The sequence below is a fragment of the Macrobrachium rosenbergii genome, chromosome 40, assembly GCF_040412425.1.
Source record: "Macrobrachium rosenbergii isolate ZJJX-2024 chromosome 40, ASM4041242v1, whole genome shotgun sequence".
Taxonomy (NCBI): domain Eukaryota; kingdom Metazoa; phylum Arthropoda; class Malacostraca; order Decapoda; family Palaemonidae; genus Macrobrachium; species Macrobrachium rosenbergii.
The window spans coordinates 16279674-16300165 of record NC_089780.1 but is presented as its reverse complement, the minus strand read 5'-3'; the positions used below and the strand labels follow the sequence as shown (position 1 = coordinate 16300165).

The 20492-nt window shown below is 34.5% G+C and overlaps 2 protein-coding genes across 4 annotated transcripts; both read left to right on the top strand.

Moving 5' to 3' along the window:
* Positions 1 to 1633: 1633 nt before the first annotated feature.
* LOC136825949 (uncharacterized) lies at positions 1634 to 9601 on the top strand. Of its 2 annotated transcripts, XM_067082815.1 has the most exons (5): positions 1634 to 1816; positions 7227 to 7312; positions 7640 to 7882; positions 8261 to 8443; positions 9042 to 9601. In XM_067082815.1, exons 2-5 carry the CDS (start codon positions 7252 to 7254, stop codon positions 9227 to 9229), a joined length of 675 nt encoding a protein of 224 aa, XP_066938916.1. In that variant the 5' UTR covers positions 1634 to 1816; positions 7227 to 7251; the 3' UTR covers positions 9230 to 9601. The 2 variants fall into 2 exon arrangements, with proteins under 2 accessions (XP_066938916.1, XP_066938915.1); XM_067082814.1 differs by lacking the exon at positions 1634 to 1816 and having other exon boundaries at positions 7121 to 7312.
* A 239-nt stretch (positions 9602 to 9840) lies between these two features.
* Positions 9841 to 19411, top strand: LOC136825948 (uncharacterized). Of its 2 annotated transcripts, none has more exons than XM_067082813.1 (6): positions 9841 to 9999; positions 11860 to 11984; positions 15532 to 15626; positions 17705 to 17950; positions 18195 to 18377; positions 18800 to 19411. In XM_067082813.1, the coding sequence occupies exons 3-6, from the start codon at positions 15566 to 15568 to the stop codon at positions 18811 to 18813; spliced, it is 504 nt and encodes a 167-aa protein (XP_066938914.1). In that variant the 5' UTR covers positions 9841 to 9999; positions 11860 to 11984; positions 15532 to 15565; the 3' UTR covers positions 18814 to 19411. The 2 variants fall into 2 exon arrangements, with proteins under 2 accessions (XP_066938914.1, XP_066938913.1); XM_067082812.1 differs by having other exon boundaries at positions 11860 to 12019.
* Positions 19412 to 20492: the final 1081 nt, after the last annotated feature.

Here is a 20492-nt window from a genome sequence, read left to right as displayed (position 1 = left end):
GAAAGTTAAAAATCACCTTGTTTCCACAGAGGTGCGTTATTGATGGCCGCTCATTTTGAGAACGATAACAAAAAATGGCATTCGCTTCCCCTTCTATCACAATTACCGATCGACTGGAAAATAGAAGATTTGTCGATGATATACTATTGTCTTTCTTTTGCTTCCAGTCGTAACCAGAATTCTTGTCCGTAAATATATTGTGATCAAGACGGAGTTGTAATCATACCCTTTGACTTGCAGGCTATGCTCTGCCTGTTCTTTTTGTGGTCTGTTTTGGGTAGGATTTTTTCTATTTGCTGGTTCTGTGTTCAGCTTTCTCTTTCTCAAGCTTGTACTCGCGGCGAATGTCTGTCTCATTTTTCAAATGAGAATCCCTATATCTGCTTCTGCTCATATCGTGATTTCTTGTTTGTTTGTTTATCTATCTTTGGTTTAAGGGGGCTCTCCATCTCTCCTTCTCCCATTTTGTCACAGTAACTGTCGTGACTAGCAAGAGGCACAACAATCATCGAAGGGCATACGTACACGTAAAGATATATTGTGTTCCACAGCCAGCGAACACAATTCAGGGAACACCAATGACATCAATAATCCGTCTTGAAGAGATGCGGTGATGGTGGCTGTCCATTTTAACCTCCTCACTTCCATCACTTATCTTTCCATTTTCAGGAAGATAATTATTCACCCAGAGGTTCAAGGATGAATTTCGTGACTCAGTGCATCATTAAATATTCCTTACCGCCCGTAAATCACGAAGTTCCATCGGGACGTTTCGTGACCTCTGCGTGAGCACAGAGCTGTTGAATTTTGGTGTCTCTGGTCAATGTTGACGTCAAGAAAGCATTGAGTGATTAATGAGGGAATCTTACAGTAGTAAAGAATAACTGAATAATAAAGATGAATAACTGAATTTAAATGGATGCTTATGAAATTTTTTTTTCTCGTGGCGTTTTAATAGTATGAAAATTTCTTCAAAGGTAAACTTTTGAAATGTAGGCTACTGGTTTTTTTTTTTTTTTACCCAACAAACAAAGCTTTAAAATATAAGATATGGCACGTATTCCGAGCTACAGCTTTGCCAAAGAAACCTTCATATAAGCATAGACCCATTAAAAAATTACAAGATTTCTGTTGATTTCGCAATCTGATTATATAGTGTATATATATGTATATATGTATATATATATAAACAGTATACATACATATATATATATATATATATATATATATATATATATATATATATATATATATATATATATATATGCAGCATTCTAATTTTAGTAACTGAGACTTAATTAACTGATTTTACACATTGCGAATCAGACATAGCAACTACTGAAGGCAGTTCTAACGGTAATTTTCATTATTATTATTATTATTATTATTATTATTATTATTATTATTATTATTATTATGAAAGAAAGCCGTAGAAAATAACCTAGAACAGATTTTTCCGAATTATTTAAAATATTTTAGCGGATCACTATTATTAATACCTTAATTTTATGATATTTAAACGGAATATCGTCCAGTACTAAATGTAGATGGTGCCACTAAATATTTTTACAGTTTTCTATGACAAACCTTCAGCATTTTTAATTTCAGTACAAGAATTTATTTCTTTCAGCGTTCCGGCATCGATGCCTCATTGGTCTGTGACGCCAGTTTACGACCTGAACCTATCAATCACGAAGTGACAGCCGCCCTCGGTCAGTGTGGCTCCCACTGTAGAAGAATATGACAGCAGGTCAGTTCTGAGTCAGACGCTCTGAGGTCAGGCAGCCACTGGTCGTCGGTAGACTCTGTTACGAAGGTAATCTGAAATATTTTATTTCTTCTTTTTTTTTAATTTTTAAAAATAAATTCTGTTCTTCTCATGTCATTATTTCCTAGCTATGAAGGTAATCTGAAATCGTTTATTTCTCCTTTTTCTGATTTTTAAACAAATTCTGTTTTTCCTTAGTCACTTATTTCTTAGATACGAAGGTAATCTGAAATCATTTATTTCTCCTTTTTTTAATTTTTAAACAAATTCCGTTATTTCCATGTCACTTATTTCTTAGTAAAGAAGGTGATCTGAACTCTTTTATTTCTCCTTTTCAATTTTTAATTTCTTAGCAAATAATCTGAAATCATTTATTTCCTTTTTATTTTTAAATAAATTCTTATTTCCATGTCAATTTCTTAGTAAAGAAGGTAAACTCTTTTATTTCTCCTTTTTTAATTTTTTAACAAATTTCTATTTTTCCTTGTTTTATTTTAAAAAAAATCATTTATTTTTTTAATTAAAGGTAAATTATGTTCTTTCCATGTCACTTATTTCTTAGCTACGAAGGTAATCTAAACCAGTTTATCTCTCTTTTCTTTTCCTGATTCGTTAAACAGATATTTTTTCCTTGACTTATTTTTAGCCTAAACCAGCTGATTCTTAAACAGATATTTTTTCCTTGACTTATTTTCTTAGCCATGGAGGTAATCTGAACATTTATGATTTATCCTTTTCAAACAAATTTTGTTCTTTCCTTATCATTTGTTCTCATTGAACTTTAATCGAGAACGCTGAAAAATTTTTCCTGAGACTTATTTTCATGGAATTTTGATTAGGAAGGCTGAGAATTCTGTCTTGGCCCTTATTTTCGCAAAATTTTGGTTAAGAAGGGTCTGACCTTGTCCTTGTCATTCATTTTCATAAAATATTATTGACAGGGCTGAGAATTCTGTCTCACTTTCGTTCAATTTTAATTGAGAAGGCTGAGAATTTTCAGTGTCACTTATTTTCACTAAATTTTAGTTAGGATGGGTGAGAATATTTTTCGTGGGTTTTTAAACAGATATGAAATTAATTGGTTATTTTTCACCGTCTGATTAAATTTTCGCACAAAACCCCATGAGGCTTGATTTTCAGCGAGCAAGTAATAGGTAATAAAATGTATGTATTGGTTAAGTGAATTCAGTGGACCTGAAAATTTTATATTTGGATGACAATTTAAATTGAAAGTTTGTAAGTGAAACAAACAAAATTGACTGAACTGAAAAGTAAAGAAAAGATAAACAAACATTTTGTTGTAAGCCAACGCTAGAATGACCTCTGTTCAAGTGTGTATTTCATACGAACGCTGCTGATTCTGAAGTATGATTCAATCTGAGTGGTTTCAACTTCATCAAGAAAATAAGATCTGCATTCCAGTTTTCTTAGTGAGATAAATTGGAGACCAATTATGAATTGGGGCTTCTTTTAAACGAGAGAATTGTCCGACTTGAGAATGTAATGACCTTTGAAAAGAAAAATCTAAGTAATGCCTTTGATCAAATTATGCATACAGCCACGTTTTATTTTCTTTATTGTAAAAATTTAACTCTTTTAAATAAATATTTCAAATGAACCTGTAACTAATTTAAAGGCAAATATTTTTATTGACAATGACAAAGAGGAAAAAAAAAAAGATTGTTTCCAAATTTATGATTGAGAATTTCCATATTTAAGACTTCGTCTTAAAATTTCTAATTAGCATATTTGTTTCGAGGCAAAAATTTTATGATACAGAAGAATGATGATCTGTATCATATCTTATCCTTGCATAAATTTTATTGCAAACATCTTAAAAAAAGATATAGGCATTAAAGGTCATAAAAACGAAGCAAAAAAAAAAGACCTCATTATTAATTACCAGTCAGCATTAGCCTCTAAATATATGGAATAAGCATTAGGTGACGTGCCGTACGTATCGCCTTATATACACGCCTTGACGCACTTATAATTTGGTAAGAATATTGAGAGAGAGAGAGAGAAGAGAGAGAGAGAGAGAGAGAGAGAGAGAGAGAGAGAGAGAGAAAGGTTTGTCCTCTCAGTTAAATCAAATGACTATCTACCAGACGAAGAGTGAAATAGTTTTAATCTTCTTATCTTTCTTTTACATAGATTTGATTAGCATGTTTATATATTTTAATTACCGTACACACAAACACACATACACACACACACACACACATATATATATATATATATATATATAGATTTGATATATATATATATATATATGACATAATTAAGATATATAAACATGCTAATCAAATCGATGTAAAAACAAAAAGAAGATTAAAACTCTATGTCACTATATCTAGTAGCCAGTCATTTAACTGTAAACCTATAAAAAGGGTGCTAATCAATATATATATATATAATATATATATAAAATATATTTATATATACAGTCTATATATACAGTATATTACATGTATAGATATACCTATAAATACAATATACATATATATATATATATATATATATATATATATATATATATATAAATATGAATATATATTTACATTTCTGTCTATAATTTATAAAGTAGTGTATATACTTTATTCTATTTTGTAGTTCACTTGCAATGAGCTTTATCATCGTATAGAATTAAGTTTAATGATTGCATGCCTGCACTGCAAGACAGTTTCAGGCCAAACTTGTAAAATGTCGAAACAAAACAACTGATGTAATAGACCAATAGCAATGCAGATGACACAGTACCATAAAGAATAAATAAAGGTCTGGAGAAACTAATCGGCTTTGAGCGTTTTATTTTATATTTTAGTATATATATTATAATATATATATATATATATATATATAATATATGTTGATTTTAATTCATCCTTTGAGCAATTCATGGGCCACGCAGACTTACAGTAACTGCCTTAATTCATTATAGACAATATTGTTAAACAATACCTATAAACAATAGATAATAACGCTTTCCTTATTCCACGCAGGCTAATGCTTTTATTCCTTTCAAAATTATTTTTAAAAAATTGGAGTATTGCAACCATACTAAATCCCCAATAAGTAAGATATCATCCTTGACCTTACATAGGTGGAGTGAGTATGAAAAAGCAATACGGTGAAAAGCCATCGCGTGCACCGTACTCACGGTCCAGATACGTGACCGTACTATAGTGACAAAAAAAAAGCTATAAAAACGATAGGGATTTTCGTTAATACCGTCATATGGTCCGTCATAAAACTTAATGAGGCGTTAAAGAGAAACGCTTATGAATGTTAATATTTATTCATATAGCATTATTACATAACACGTCGATTGATTGATTTATTGCTAGTATAACTGGCGTCACAATATACTAACATGTAAAAAAAAATAAATGGGAGCATTTGGGCAAAATTACATACCTTCAATTCAACAAAGTACGAATTTAGGTTAGGCTTTTTTTCGGAAATTTATATTTTATATATTAAAAAAGACGCCGTTATAACTGGCGTCACAATATACTAACACGTAAAAAAATAAATATGAGCATTTGGGCAAAATTACATACCTTCAATTCAAAAAGTACGAATTTAGGTTAGGCTTTTTTTCCGAAATTTATATTTTATATATTAAAAAAGACGCCGTGGTTGGTTTCAGTATCCTCAATCTTCTTATGTTCTAATTCAGTCGTTTTATTCCATCTGTTCGTTGTCTCTTCTGACTCATCTCTTATAGTTTTTCCTTCGCCCCATCAAACACAATTGCATTTGGTCAACTCTGCATACTAATATTACTCCTTCCTCATCATTTTTTATTTTATTTATTTTTTTTTTTTGCGGTTGCCTTCCGCTTTTTCATCAAGGCTTATTTTTTATTTTTAGATTTCAATAAATTATCTAAATAACTTCACTTCTAAATTTTTTCATACCAGGCAAAGTCATTAGTCTATTACACTCTTATCTCGACCATGTTTTAATTTCGATTCTTACCTAAACATACTCTAAGGCTTTAGGGACACACTTGACGCTGCAAAGCCTAAGATCCAAATGCAAAAATATGAAGCAATTCTGATGTTCGTGGCATTCGGAGATAAGGCTTTGTAGTCACAAGCATATCCAAAAAGTGTGGAGAATTCTAGAACCTAAGAGAGATTTGTGGTCATCACACTTACATACGTAGCTGGTAAAAAGTGCTCTTGGAAATTTCTCGGATCTTTCCTAGATAGTGACCCCCAAGGGTTTTAACCCGGTATGTATCCACCTTTGCGGTGTGTGTAGTACAAGCCCGTTGGGGGTTACCGTAAAAACACAAATAAAACTGTAAATATCGTAAAGATAATGACCCCGAGAAATATTAGTCCTAGATAACGACCCCTGAAAATCCTTGCAGGTCAATATCTAGGAAAGATCCAATTTCTCGAGATCCAGTAGAACGTTTTGCTAACATTTTTCAAAAGTTTATTTTTTTAACATTCTAACGGTCTTCCTCGTCAGCGTCTACCTAGCACAGCGTCTACGTGACATCAGAACAGGCGTACCGGCGACTGTATATTAATCATTCCTGATTCTTTGACCTTGACATACTCCAAGAAGAAATATTACGGTCCTTGATGTTTAGCATCTGCGAAAAAAAGGTGAAATATCGTTTTTGACATCGATAATCACACCTGTGAATCTCGAGCGACTGCCATATATCACGAGTTGCTACTACGGTTGTTTTCAACACCAACTGGCGGAAGAAATTTATTGGAACTCTTTCATGGGTCCGTTTTCTTTAGTTGTAATTTATGGGCACTCGGTTTTCTTTGATAGTCGTCAGGCAGTCTTGCTCAGTTGATGCCACGCGTGGGTTTTATACCCGCAACTTACCCCGATCTTTACTGCCATAATAATTTTTTTTTTCAAAGTTTATACCTGGTTTATTCGTTTGGTCATAATAACCGCTCGTGCCTTTCCAACTTACTTTATTGGTCAGATTCAACATCATTACCAGCCTACACTCAGTGATTTCTTTTTTAAAAACGAATGATTTACTGGTAAGTTTTACTTGACTACAACAGTCCGTCGACAGCTTTGTTATTGTAACTCGAGCATATATCAAACAAATTCGAAAATCCTAAATGTATTGAACAGGAATGGCGAACTGCCTGTAACCAGTAACGTTGAAATGAATTTGCATTACCCTGCTGAGTAATTTAAGAGAATGTTGAAAATCTGTTTAGATGCATATAATCACAAGAACATGTTTTCGTCTCTATTTCAAATACTTGAAGCAGAGTAGAAATGTCCACCTCCAGATTTAAGATGGGTTTTGAAATTTCATTAATACATTTTCTGTTCAACATAAGAGGTCCGCCGAGCTGCTATTGTAATTATTCCTTTTGAGTTTGAATTTCATTTTTAATAATGCATAACCACATAATTTTTTTTTTTTTATTTTCATAATGCCATTATCACCAAGAAGGCTACTGTTTTCCTCGTCAAAAGCGATGGCGAAAATTCCTCTGTTACTCTTGGTGGCTGGGGTCGGATGCCTGATGCACGATGTCGGTAAGTACCCCTTGAAAACCGAACTCTGGTGAGTTCATACTTTTTTTTTGTCTAAAACAAGGAAAGATGTAAAACGACCCTTTTTGAGTTCAAGTTCACTACATCTTAGTTATGTCTTAAACCCAGATAATATTGGTAAGTGCATTTACCCTGAGTATAAGTAGAAAAACATTCTTTCTAAAAGTGGTGTTGCACAATATGGAAACCAGGAAGCATTGAGCATGTGCAGTGCTCGCTTCCATTTGCTAATGGCGTGTTAATCCCTGCAATAAAGCTAAGCATTAATCACTGCTTTGCTGAATACCTTAATGTTTGTTATCATTTTAGGAGCAACTTCAAACGAGAAAGTCTTTTATCGAACAAGAGTCACATCAGAAAACCTAACATCTTCCTCTGTTAGCGAAGTTGTAAGTGTAAACAGTCTCATCGGCTGTGCCCATGAAGCCAACAAACGATCCTGGTGCCACCTTATTTGCTACGATGGTCAGGAGTGTTCTCTCTACGATGTGATGATACCGAAGATACACAATATTACGAATGCCACAACAAACAACTGTTGGACTGACACAGGTAAGAACCAGAGCCATTTCTTTACACGGATAAAAATCGAAGCAAGTACAAATAAGAATCAGTCTTGTGCTTTACTTGAGCAAGAAGTACTGTCCCTGCTCCACCAGAGTAGCTCCGATCTCTCATTGACCTAATGAACTTCATTTTTCCTCCATTAGAGTATTTCTCAAAATGTTTCCACCTAATAACACCATCTTATGTCTTCATGATCAGATAAACACCATCTACTAATGAACCTCCCATCGAGTCTTGTTGATTGCATTTAAACACCCTCTCTTTCGCCTGAGGCATTCACATCTTACCTTCCAGATTTCTGCACCACAACTTGGGTCTCTGTCACATCAAACTTTATCTGATAAACATTTTTATCTCCATCAGAGGTTCTCCCATCCTGTCCTGCTGACTTCGTCGAGGTCGAAGGAGCTGGGTGTCTGTATGTTAACACCCAGCAAGGACCAATGGTTACTGCTGACACCTTCTGTAAATCAATCAAGTCTCGTCTGGTTATCCCACCAGATGTCGCTGCTCTTACAGCTTTCGCCAAGAAGTTAAGACCTCTCGGTAAGTGGAGGGCTCCAGCATATTTTAGGTTTTCTTGCATTATGTCAGTTTTAGTCCTGGAGAATCCTGGGCTTGTGATCTGGGAAAGAAGCTCCAAAACCTCAAAGAAGGGCAGCTGGTCCAGTATGTTAAATTTGGTTTAATATTTGCATACAAATAATAGTTTAGCATTGAGCTTTGTCCTGCATTCATTTCAGTTCCCTGATCATCGAATATAGAATATTGATAATAGTTTTTAGGACCAATATTCTTCATTGATGCTACTGGCTTTTAAGAAATACTTTTGTGCAGATTAAATTTAGGTTATTTGCTAGTCTCCTCTCGCAGTTCTTTGAGATAAAGAAATTAAGAAACTGAAACTACACTTAGAACTTTGTCGACCAAGTCAAGAGAAGTGATTGCAGAAGACTCTTTGTTCCTAGTATTCCATTTTTCAATTTTGAATTTTTAAGGGATGACCTTTTCGCCCCCTTACGAGTCGCACATATGAAGACGATTCCTTCCATTTGACATAAACGACAAATACTCGCATCTCTCAGCCTCTTTATTGTACTGATCAGTTCATATTAACAAACCATAAACTTATGACATATTTCAGAGAAATACTACTGGGTGGGTATCAAGGACGCACAGTGGATGGACGGGACAACTGTCCTTGCCAGCCAAATGGGACGCACAGATTACGGCCCCATACCATGCGCCTACCTCCACGAAGCTGTGGACTACGGAATCATTGGATACGGCTGCGACTTCAGCATGCCCTCGATCTGCCAGTATGTCAGCTAAATGAACGAATTCCTCCCCTTGACAGGTTTTGCTTGTTAAGGCCTTGTGTACATGGCTGTAACTTCATCATACATTCGATCTATAGTTAGTTACCCTCTTATCAAAGGTCGATAGACCTTGCATTGACCAAAGATTCCTACTCTCGAAGCTTTCTGTAACTTATGTCCTATGTGTACTAGATAGTTAAAAGGTGTTTACTACATGTCTGACTTATGGTTATACAGATACGAGACCATAGCAAATTTTCGCTATGGTCTGGTCTCAGTCATCCAAGTTCCAACGAGAGTGTTTGTAATTCGAACACTCAGTGAATCTTTTGACCCCCAATCTCTGTGATAACATTTTCATGCACAAATAAAAGATCACAAAGTGTGGTGAAAACTTTCTTTCCACCAAACCTTTTAATTTTATTTTATTTTTATGTGGGGTGAGTACGATAGCAAACTGAGGTCGTCTTAAGTAATATTCAACGGCTACATTAACCGTCAAAACTGAATCATAAATCATATTCAGAATAACAGGCTAAGCAAATCATGAGGTAGTGAATGCAAATGAGCCATTGCCTAAATTTGCAGCCCAGTAGCTGCTGCCATCTAGTGACAAAATGGGAGTGCAAAACTAAAACAAAACAATTGATCAGACGGTGATGATCATTCACGTTTTTCAAGTTAGCCTGTCAGCTGTTGCATTATTATATAGCCAATTCCCAGGATTTTAGCCATCGTAGTTCTTCGTATTTTGATTTTCAAAGAAAACATGTTTTACTTGGCGTGCGTATTTTTAGAAGTATTTTTTTACGAAATGCTTACCGTAGCAATGAGGGATAGCCTAGCCACGCTTCCCTATCCATATCTGGTTATAAATTAACGTAATTAAGGTTGTTAAAATGATTATGAGCAAACATATACTGTAGGTAGGTGGTGAACTGAGAAAAGTTATCCTAGCCTAGTCATTTTTGTAAAGTTGTCGAAAAAACATGAAGTATCCTAACCTAGGATTATTTGTTGCCTAGTTCAAAATATGTCGCCCACTAGGGAATTTCAGATGAAGTAGCCTTGTTTGAGTGTTTATTTTTGGATAGGGTAATACATAAGTTGATTTTTTTTAAGAAATACTTCCAAGGAGCAAAGAACACGAACAGTTGTCACTGGTGGAAAATAAACGACAAAAATGAAAGCCATTTCAAGGGACAATGTAAGTTAAAAAATCACCGTCCTAACTTTTATGCTCTCTGCCTAGTCAAATGTGCCCGAAAAGCAGAATTAGAGTGCAAATGAGTGTTGATCTCTCCGTCATAATTAATGCCCCGAAGAATCTGATTCATATCCATGCTTGGTGGTTTATCACTTTGTGGAAAACCACAAAGAAGATAATGTGACATCTGAATGAATATGGAGGGAATTTTTGTTTTCCTGAATTGTGTTATTTGAATTCAAGTAACAAAAATGAAAGCTGCATTTGGCATGTCTTTTGAGTTACTAGTTTTTGAAGCAAATGCAAAAATTTCCAGTAATAATTTTCCATTTCTGTTTATCCATATCTCAATGTATATCATTATTTTAGTAAAATACAGTATAGTTGTTGGAATCCTATTCCATAGCATATAGGATTTAAAGAAAGATTTCCCTAACAAGTATTAGAAAATGTTATTTTTTCAGTCTCTTAAATAGCCTATAATTACAACAGAATAAAATGTTGGATGGCAATATTTTATGGCAATGTATTGTAGGCATATTTGGAAAGGATATAGCCTATACTTCACACAATACATGTTAGAGGATATTTAGCATTTTTGGGGCAAAAGGATGTTTTTCAGTTCTAAGGTTCCACCACAGTGTACTTCAGCCAAAGGGTTGGTACACTTGAACCAGTGTATTCACTCTATTAAAAAAACTGCCGTTTCGTCAGTAAGCCAAAGCATGTATTGAGGTTTAATGGATGACCTGTAATTGTACGATATCGTGTAAGATATCGTGTATAAATACGCGAGTCACAAACCTTCTTTCGTGGTTACCAGTACAGTACAGTAATCAGGGTTGAAGGTCTTTCAACCGGAATGTTTTTTTTTTTTTTGTTTATTAATTTAGTTTTAGGGACTTTTAAATTACATAAAACTTTGTGTTAATATTATATATAGCATATAATATATATAAGAAAAGACATGCATTTATATATAGGCTATGTTTATACACTAGAAAAATATATAAAATATATATATGTATATATATATATATATATATATATATATATATATATATATATATATATATATATATATATATTTATAGCCTATATAATATATATAATATATATATATATATATAATGCATATATATATATATATATATATATATATATATATATATATATATATATATATATATATATATATATATATATATATATATATATCTTGTTAGCTAGGTTACCATAGTCACTGTCTAGCGTTGTTTCTAAACCACTCCACAGTTCGAATCCTGGCCGATGCAGAAGCGGTTACCAATTACAGTATAATTTTCCTTGGATTAGTAAGTTGTATGCCTAAGGAAAAGTGAAGTTGATAGTAAACGAACGACATATATTCATTTATTTTTTTTAATACTAGGCTTTATTTTCCTTTAACACTTCAGCTTCGATGCTTATTGATCTGGGACCGTGCAATTACGGTCACCATCGTTCTGCTTGGATTCCACACATTGGGAATACGACGGCAGATCACTTCAGTGTCAGGCGCGCTGAGGACAAGACACCGCTGGTAATTATTGGTTGACGTTAGACTCAGTCACGAAGGTAATCTGAAATCATATTTTGCTTTTCTCCTGACCCTTGTTACGCATTTTCATAACACCTTGTTGAAAAGGCTTTAATTTTCTGTCATGAACTGTTGAATTAACCGGTTATTTTATTTTATTTTGATCGAAGAAAATTTCGCCCAAAAGTCAAAAAGCGAGTAAGACATGCAATGAAATGTAGGCTATTAGATAATTGAGTTTGAGAGTCCTGAAAAGTTTGGATGGTAATTTCACTTAAGATTTTGGAAGTGAAATGAAAAAATCTAGCTTAAATAAAAAGTAAATAAAAACAAATGAATATTTGTTGTAAGTCAACACTTCAGTATACTGTTTTTCCGTCTATTTCTTACAAACATTACTAAGTTTTATAGAAGGTTTTCAAAAAAAGTAAATGGAATTTCCTTCATCAAGTTATATATAGTCTATATCTAGTTTTATTTCCAGCTTTGCAAAGATTTAGCTGTTTTGAATGTGTTTCAAACTATTTTGAAGTGACAATTTTGAATATTTCAAATTATTTTGAAGTGACAATTTTGAGTAAGTGTTTCAAACTATTTTGAAGTGACAGTGTTGAATATTTCAAACTATTTTGAAGTGACAATTTTGAGTAAGTGTTCCAAACTATTTTGAAGTGATAATTTTGAATATTTCAAACTATTTTGAATAAAATATTTAAACCTATTTTGAAGCAACTTTTTTGCATAAATATTATAAATAAGTATTTCAAATTATTTTGGAGCAACTATTTCGAATAAGTCTTTCATACTATTTTGAAATAACTGTTTTGAATAGACATTTCAAACTATTTTTAGATAACAATTTTAAATAAATATTTCAAACTTTTGAAATAACAATTTTGAAAAAATGTTTCAAACTGTTTTGCAATAACTATTTTGAATAGATATTTAAAACTTTTGAAATAACTACAGTATTTTGAATGAGTATTTCAAACTATTTTGAATAAACATTTCAAACTACTTTAAAATACATATTTTGACTAAGTATTTCAAACGATTTTGAAAAAATATTTCAAACTTTTGAAATAACTACAGGTATTTTGAATAATACAAATAATGCTTTATGTGTTCACAGTAATATAAGTAACTTACCAATTGACTGGCTTGGGTCAAAGATTTTATTTAAGAGCACAAGTTTTATTGAGAGAAATTTGATAGAGACAGCTTGCATTGTTTACAGCAAATCTAATAATTTTAATTTATCGCCTGGTTTGTATAAATCAGATCCTTTTATTTTACATGTCATGAGATGTCAGTGCAAATTGGATAATGTTATCCATTAACTATCATATAATGTACGTTTGTTAATATGTACTTAGAGTTATGCTGTTTCAAATGGACATATTACCTCTTTTAATATTTTGGTATTTTTCATTTGTTCAACTGTTCATGTGTTATTTTACTGATGAGTGTTTTTTTTAGTTCGAACCGCTAGTTTCTGATAACGGTATTTCATATGTTTAAGATTTTAGGCCTTTCTTTGCCACATCCATCGTAAAATTTTTCTCTTTTCCTTAATAAACGCTCCAAGACGAGGTCCATTGGAGGACGAAACTGTTGGGCATATTCTCACAAAAACACCTTTGATTTTCCTATGTGAAAAACAACTAAATATATATATATATATATATATATATATATATATATATATATATATATATATATATATATATATATATATATATATATATATATATATATATACAGTATATCAGTATTAATATACATATATGTGTATATATATTATATATATAAATATATACATACATATATATATATATATATATATATATATATATATATATTATACACATATATTTGTATATTTATATATATATATAAAACATGTAAAGTTAATTGTAAGCACTCGAACAAAATTGCCTGTTTGGAAGTTAACAGTATAAGAACTTAAGTTAACTTTTCTCATTAAGCAATTTACATACGATTTTTCCCCCAAATTTATATTCTGTATTGCAAAGGAAAAATGATTTTGTGGTTGTTTTCAACTTGGCAAAACAAAGTGGTGAGATGAACCCACCATCAGACTTTGGGTCTACCATCTTCTTCTGATCTAACTCAGTCGTTTTACTTAATTTGCTTTTCATCTTTTCTGAATGTGAAAGCTAACATGATTTTTTCTTTTTTTTTTTTTCCTCATCAAATATAATTGCTCTAGTCTACTTTACATTCGATTTCTGCGTTGAAGTTCATCATTAATTTTCCTCATCATTTGTCCGGTTTTACCACTTTGTCACTGAGGTTTGGTTTTTGCGTTTTCCAGAAATTATTTAACCAACCTCATTTCTAGAGTTTTTCATATTAGGTACAACGACTAGCTTATATTACACTCTTCGAGCATGTCTTGATATCTCCTTTTACCTGAGGATGTTCGAAGTAATTTCTAGAGATTTACTGGAACATATTTCCAGTATTTTTCAAAAGTCGATTTTTTAACTTTCTGCCGATTTTACTCCCCATTGTCTACCTCTCACAGTACACATGGTAATAAGACATCCTCAAACCTTTGTGTCGTCAATCATTTCAAATTCCGTGAGTATGTACAGTATACTTTCTCAGGTACATATATGACATTCCTTGGTACTTTTAATCTCAAGGTATCTGGAGAAGTGAAAAATCGTTTTTAACACCTCTAATTACACCTGTGAATCTCGAGAAACTGCCATTATCACGATTGCCACCATGTTTATTTTTAGCACCTATTGGAAGGAGAAATTTATGGGAACGTTTTTGAATCCGTTTTCTTTAACAGTCGTCGGTTAGTCTTAATGTACTGGAAATGTTTGTGAATCTGATTTCTTTAACAGTCGTCAGCTAGTCTCGATGTCTGCATTCCACGTGTGGGTTTTATAAACAATAAATCCACTTGATCTTTGCTTCCACAATGATCATAATAATTCATCTGTTGCAAAAGGTTATACCTGGGGAGGGCATGTTCTGCAATGATGCCTTGCTGGTCGTGATAATTATTTGTGGCTGACCAATTTTCTTTATTGAGAATCAGATTCAGTAATTTGCGTTTTGTTTTCAAACTGAAATGATTTACTGATACATTTCCCTTGAGTAACACGGCGTTAACGGCCTGTGTTATTGTACTTCAACATAAATCAGACAGATAAATACCATCGTAGCATATCAAGCAAGAGTGTTGAACCTCCAGTAAGGTTAACATAAAATTTGTCTGTATTATCCTGGCAAGTGATGTAAGATCAAAAGTTATCATTCTTTTATTTTCAGATGTATAAGTATGTTTCAGTTATTTAAAGAGTAATTTTTGTCGAACTCCTGATCTTGAGAATTTTTGATTGAAGTCTCATTCAGAGATTTTCCTAGTTTCAGTTCCGCACAAAAGGACCATTTTACTAACGTCTTACTGATATTGTAATGATGTATTTTTCAAAGTTTGCATTTCACAGTTAATAATGAGTAATCACATAAGTTCTTTCTTTTTTATCGCACGCATGAACATCATCAGGAAGAATATACGATAGTTGTCATAGTCACGAGAGATGGCGGAAATTTCTCTGATACTCCTGATGGCTGGAATTGGATTCCTGATGTACGATGCCGGTAAGTACCTTCGAGAACCAAAACTCTTCCTGGTTAGTTTCAAAAGAAAAGAGTCGTTAACTAACTTGTAACTTTGCTTGAATTCACATATAGTTATTATTATTCAAAAGATGAGCCTTGTTCATATGGTCCACTGACTTGATGTTCAAGCTTCCAAAGAGTATGGTGTTCGTTAGGAAGAATTAAGAGGACGCAAGGGGAAGTACAGAAAGGAGAGATCGTACTTATTAAAAAAGAAAATATAAATTAACAAATAAATAAAAAAATTTATTAAAATTCAACGATAATAGTATTAGGTAGTAATGCATTGCATCTTCTTGAACTTTTGAAGTTGCAATTGCACGGCGTTCTCAGGTAACTGTTCCACAGCCCAACAGTATGAGGAATAAAGGACATCTGGTCCTGAGAAATTCTACAACGAGGCCACACCTTGTTGCTCAATTGATTCATAGTGCAACTGCGAGGTTTTCCTCCTGTTACACCTTTCAGGCTTTTTTAACTGTCAGTTTCCGTTTCAGCGCTGAGTGGCCTAAGTTGCCCAAGTGCTTGGCATGTATGCCTAAAATTTATAACTCAATCAATCAATCTCGGCAGAAAAAAGTGGGATCAGGGATCAATTGTGAATGTGAAAGATCTCTGTTAAAACACGACTTATGAAAAATTGACCAACAAGAGACCGTCCGTCGATGGTTCAAGTCGTAACTGCTAATATTAGGAAACAGAAACCTACCACCACGAACGCGAACCACTCTATCTAAAGAGATAAATCTCTGGCAGAAGCAGACATCCACACCGGAGAACAGTGTTCTAGTAAAGGAAGGACAAATGACCAAAAACAGGTCGCATTGATTTTGTCACCGTTATAAATATGTGAGGCCTTTTGTACCATACCTAACTTTCGCGCAGCTTTGCTGACACTTTAATTAGATGTTTCTCAAAGTAAGATGTGAGTCAAAAGTTACACCTAGCATAGTTAAAGTTTCAGACTCATTCAGCAGAGTCCCGTCCACCTGGAGGGGGGGATGAATTGGAAAATCTGTACGAGATCTGCTAATCAAGTGTTTTCGTTCGGCCTCGTATCCCACCGGCTACACCATTCATTAATCCACTCCATGTCACGATTGAGACTAGGGGCAGCTTCATTTCCCGTAAGTGGAGACTTTACTTCACCCGCAAGTGTTGCATCGTCGACATACTGAAAAATCTTGTTTTCCAGGCCAACAACCATCACTTGTATACACAAAAAAATAAGAGTGGCCCCAGAACACTACCCTGTGGAACTCCAGACACAATAGGTCTTGGTTCGTTAAAGATCCCATCAACAGCAACTCGTTGCTGCCTACCTGTAAGGAAATGTTGAAGTAATTCTAAAACATATCCACCCACTCCAAGATTCTGAAGTTTATTGCTGTGCTTCGAAAGCTCGATGAAGCAGTTTAGCTTTTTCTTAGAGGCCAGTAACCAATCTACCAATCAATTAGTAGTTGAGGACTTGAGGACAAGACTGACTCAGAGATAGATGATGCCGATTTGGTCCACCACAGATGAGGAGATAAATTCTGTTCGCAGGGCAGCGAGATTCAACAAAAATGGTGTAATTTTCATGTGAACGATTTTGTCTCCATGTTTGGAATTTCGCCAGTTTGTCATGGTAAAGTCTCCTACATGTAGGCCTATCATCAAATCATGGCTGGTAATTTTTTGTGAATTTAATGACCTTTCTAGGGACATACCTTACTAAAATACCGAGTAGTGTCGCTATACCTTGAAAACAGTTCATCAACATTAGTCTACCTTTCCATCAACATAAGCAGGTGTTTAGATCCCATCATCGACACCAGAAAATTGTGCAAGATTTCGAAATTCGGTAAAATTGCCCCGTTGTATTTCTCTCAAAATAATATGAGTAAAGTGGACAGTGATTCTTTCTACGCATGGCGCTGCGCAATATGGAAACCAGATGCGCTGAGTCTGCGCAGCGATTGCCTTCCGATCGTTGATACTGTATTCACCCCTGCAGGCCTGTTAAACAGCAATCGGTACTTTGCTGAAGACTTTAACGTTTACTGTCATTTCAGGAGGAGCGTCTTCAAACAGCAAAATTTATTACCGAACAACAGTCACATCAGACATTCTGAGATCCTGCCCTGTTAGTGAAGTTGTACATGCCAGCAGCCTCATAGGCTGTGCCCAGCAGGCTAACGCACGGTCTTGGTGCCACCTCATGTGCTACGATGGTCAGGTGTGTTCTCTCTACGATGTGATGATACCAAAGTCACACAATATAACCAATGCCACAGTAGGCAACTGCTGGACAGACACAGGTGAGACCCAGAGCCATATTTCTCAAACACCCATAAAAACGGAAGCAAGTTTCTTTAGGTAGATATAAAAAATCAGATTCCTCTTTTATTTCACTGAAGTGGGAGTCAGAGTAACATTTTCCCCTGGCAAATACGTTTCTTCGATCAAAAAGACACAGTGACAAGACATGATAGAAACTGTTCTGGGGGAATTTCAGCATCATAGCGGTCAATATCTGATAAACAATTTTATTTTGTCCTCCAGAGGTCCTCCCACCCTGTCCTCCTGGCTTTGTCAGTGCCGTAGGAGCTGGGTGTCTATATATCAACACCACCCAAGTAATAATGGCTACTGCTGACAGCTTCTGTACATCAATCAAGTCTCGTTTGGTTATCCCACAGAATGTCGCTGGTCTTACAGCCTTTGCAAGGACGTTAACTCCTCTAGGTAAATGGAAGGTTCCTGCATGTTTTGGGCTCTCATTTGTTATGCTTGTTTATTCCTTGAAAAGCTTAAACTTATGATTTTGGAAAAAAAAAAGTTTCCAAAACCACAGTGAAGGGCGTCTGATGTAGTATGTTAAATTTTTTTTTTTAGATTTTTGTTCTTTTTTTTTTTAGATTTTTGTTCTTGTTCACTTTAGTTTCAGAATCCTTGAATAATAAATGTTGATCTTCGTTTTGAGGACCAGTATTTTTCATGTAGCTGACTTAAGAAATAATCTCGTGTATATCAAATTTAGGGTATTTGCGAAACTGAAACAGCCCCTAGAACCAAGTCACAGAAGTGATTACAGACAAGGTCTATTCTAGAACTGCTTGGTGATCGTTTTAGTTCAACAAACCATACACATTTGATGTATATTTCAGATCCTTATTATTGAGTGGGGATCAAGGACGGAAAATGGATGGACGGAACAACTGCTCTTGCTAGCCAAATGGGACGCGCCGACTATGGCACCTTACCGTGCGCCTACCTTCACCAAGCGGTCAACTATGGAATCCTTGGATACGGCTGCAGCTACAACATGGCCTCGATCTGCCAATACGTCGGCTAGAAATTCTAGATTAACAAATTCTTCACCACTGTAGGATTTCAAGAGCAGTTCTTTTGTATCTGGCTGTAAAGTCGTCATACCTTCGATCCGCCAGTTAGTTACCCAGTTACCCTTTTAAACCCAAAGGCCTTAGACCTTGCATTTATCCAGAAATCCTTCCCTTGCAGGTTGTTTGAGCTTATGCTTTGTATCTAACGAGCTATGATAAGTTCGTAAATGTGTGTTTGCTGCATGTCTGAATTATGGTCGTACAGATAGGGAAATATGCTGTCTCATCCATCCAATGAGAAAGTTTGTAATAAGAGAACTTCTTCAATTTATGATGACAATCTCGAGTGAAAATTTGCATGTGACACTCAGAAAATATTTTGACCATTAGACTCTGTTATAACATTTTCACTCACAAATAAAAGATCACTGAATATGGTGAGAACCTTCCCTCCACCAAACCTTTTCGTTTTATTTTTTTATGGGATGAGTATAATATAATTTCTCCCATTCCATGATTGAGAATAACCCCTATTTCACGGTACTGTGGCAAAGGGAAAGGGAGAGTTTCACTTAAAGGGGAAGAATCCACCGAAAAGAAAGCTTCTACAAGGAATCAACAAAAATGCAAAACGAATGGAATATAAAATTTAGGCCAAAGACCAAGCGCTGGGACCCGTGAGGGCATTCATTGCTGAAAGGGAGACAGAGATTAAAAAGGTGTTAATGGTGTAGCAAGGAAAAACCTCGCAGCAGCACAATGAAACAATTGTTAGGAGAGGGTGGAAAGTAAGATGGAAGAAGGAGAACGTAAACAGCGGTACAGTAAAAGAAATGAGAAAGGTTGCAGCTAGGAGCCGAAGGAACGCTGCAAAGAACCTCTGGCAATAACCTACAGCGCACCCTATGAGGTGCACTGACGGCACTAGCCCCTACGGCGATAATGTGAAAGGAGAGATGTCTAGATTTAAACAAGTGACCAAGAGGACCAGTCACCAACGGAAGTGAGCACAAGTGGTAGGCCTATGTCCTTGGAATCCAGCTACCTGTCAAAGGGTACAGTAACTGCATGTACCTTATAAGGGATCAAAGAGCATGCAAAGTATAAATAACGGACTGAAAGACGGTTGATGACAATCCCGATATATTTTACAAACGAAAGGAGAAATAAAGACAGAGTCGAGATTCAACACGTTAACCGTTCGAGGAGGGAACGGGAATGTCCATGAAACACAATTACAAACTAAGGTCGTCTCGGTTTTAATGTTCATTACAAGTAATATTCAACGACTACAATAACTATCAAGGCTATATTATAAATAAATATTTTAACTTCACATCTTTAATTCTCTCATAAAGCCATGGTAAATCGTTGGGTAGAGAATGAACATGACCAACTATCTACATAAAAGTGAAGGTTTGACGAGATAATACCAAAATTTCCGATAAAAATAAACCAGAAAATGAATGGTGACATACAAAACATACCATGCATTATGAAGAAATTTATTCCAGTC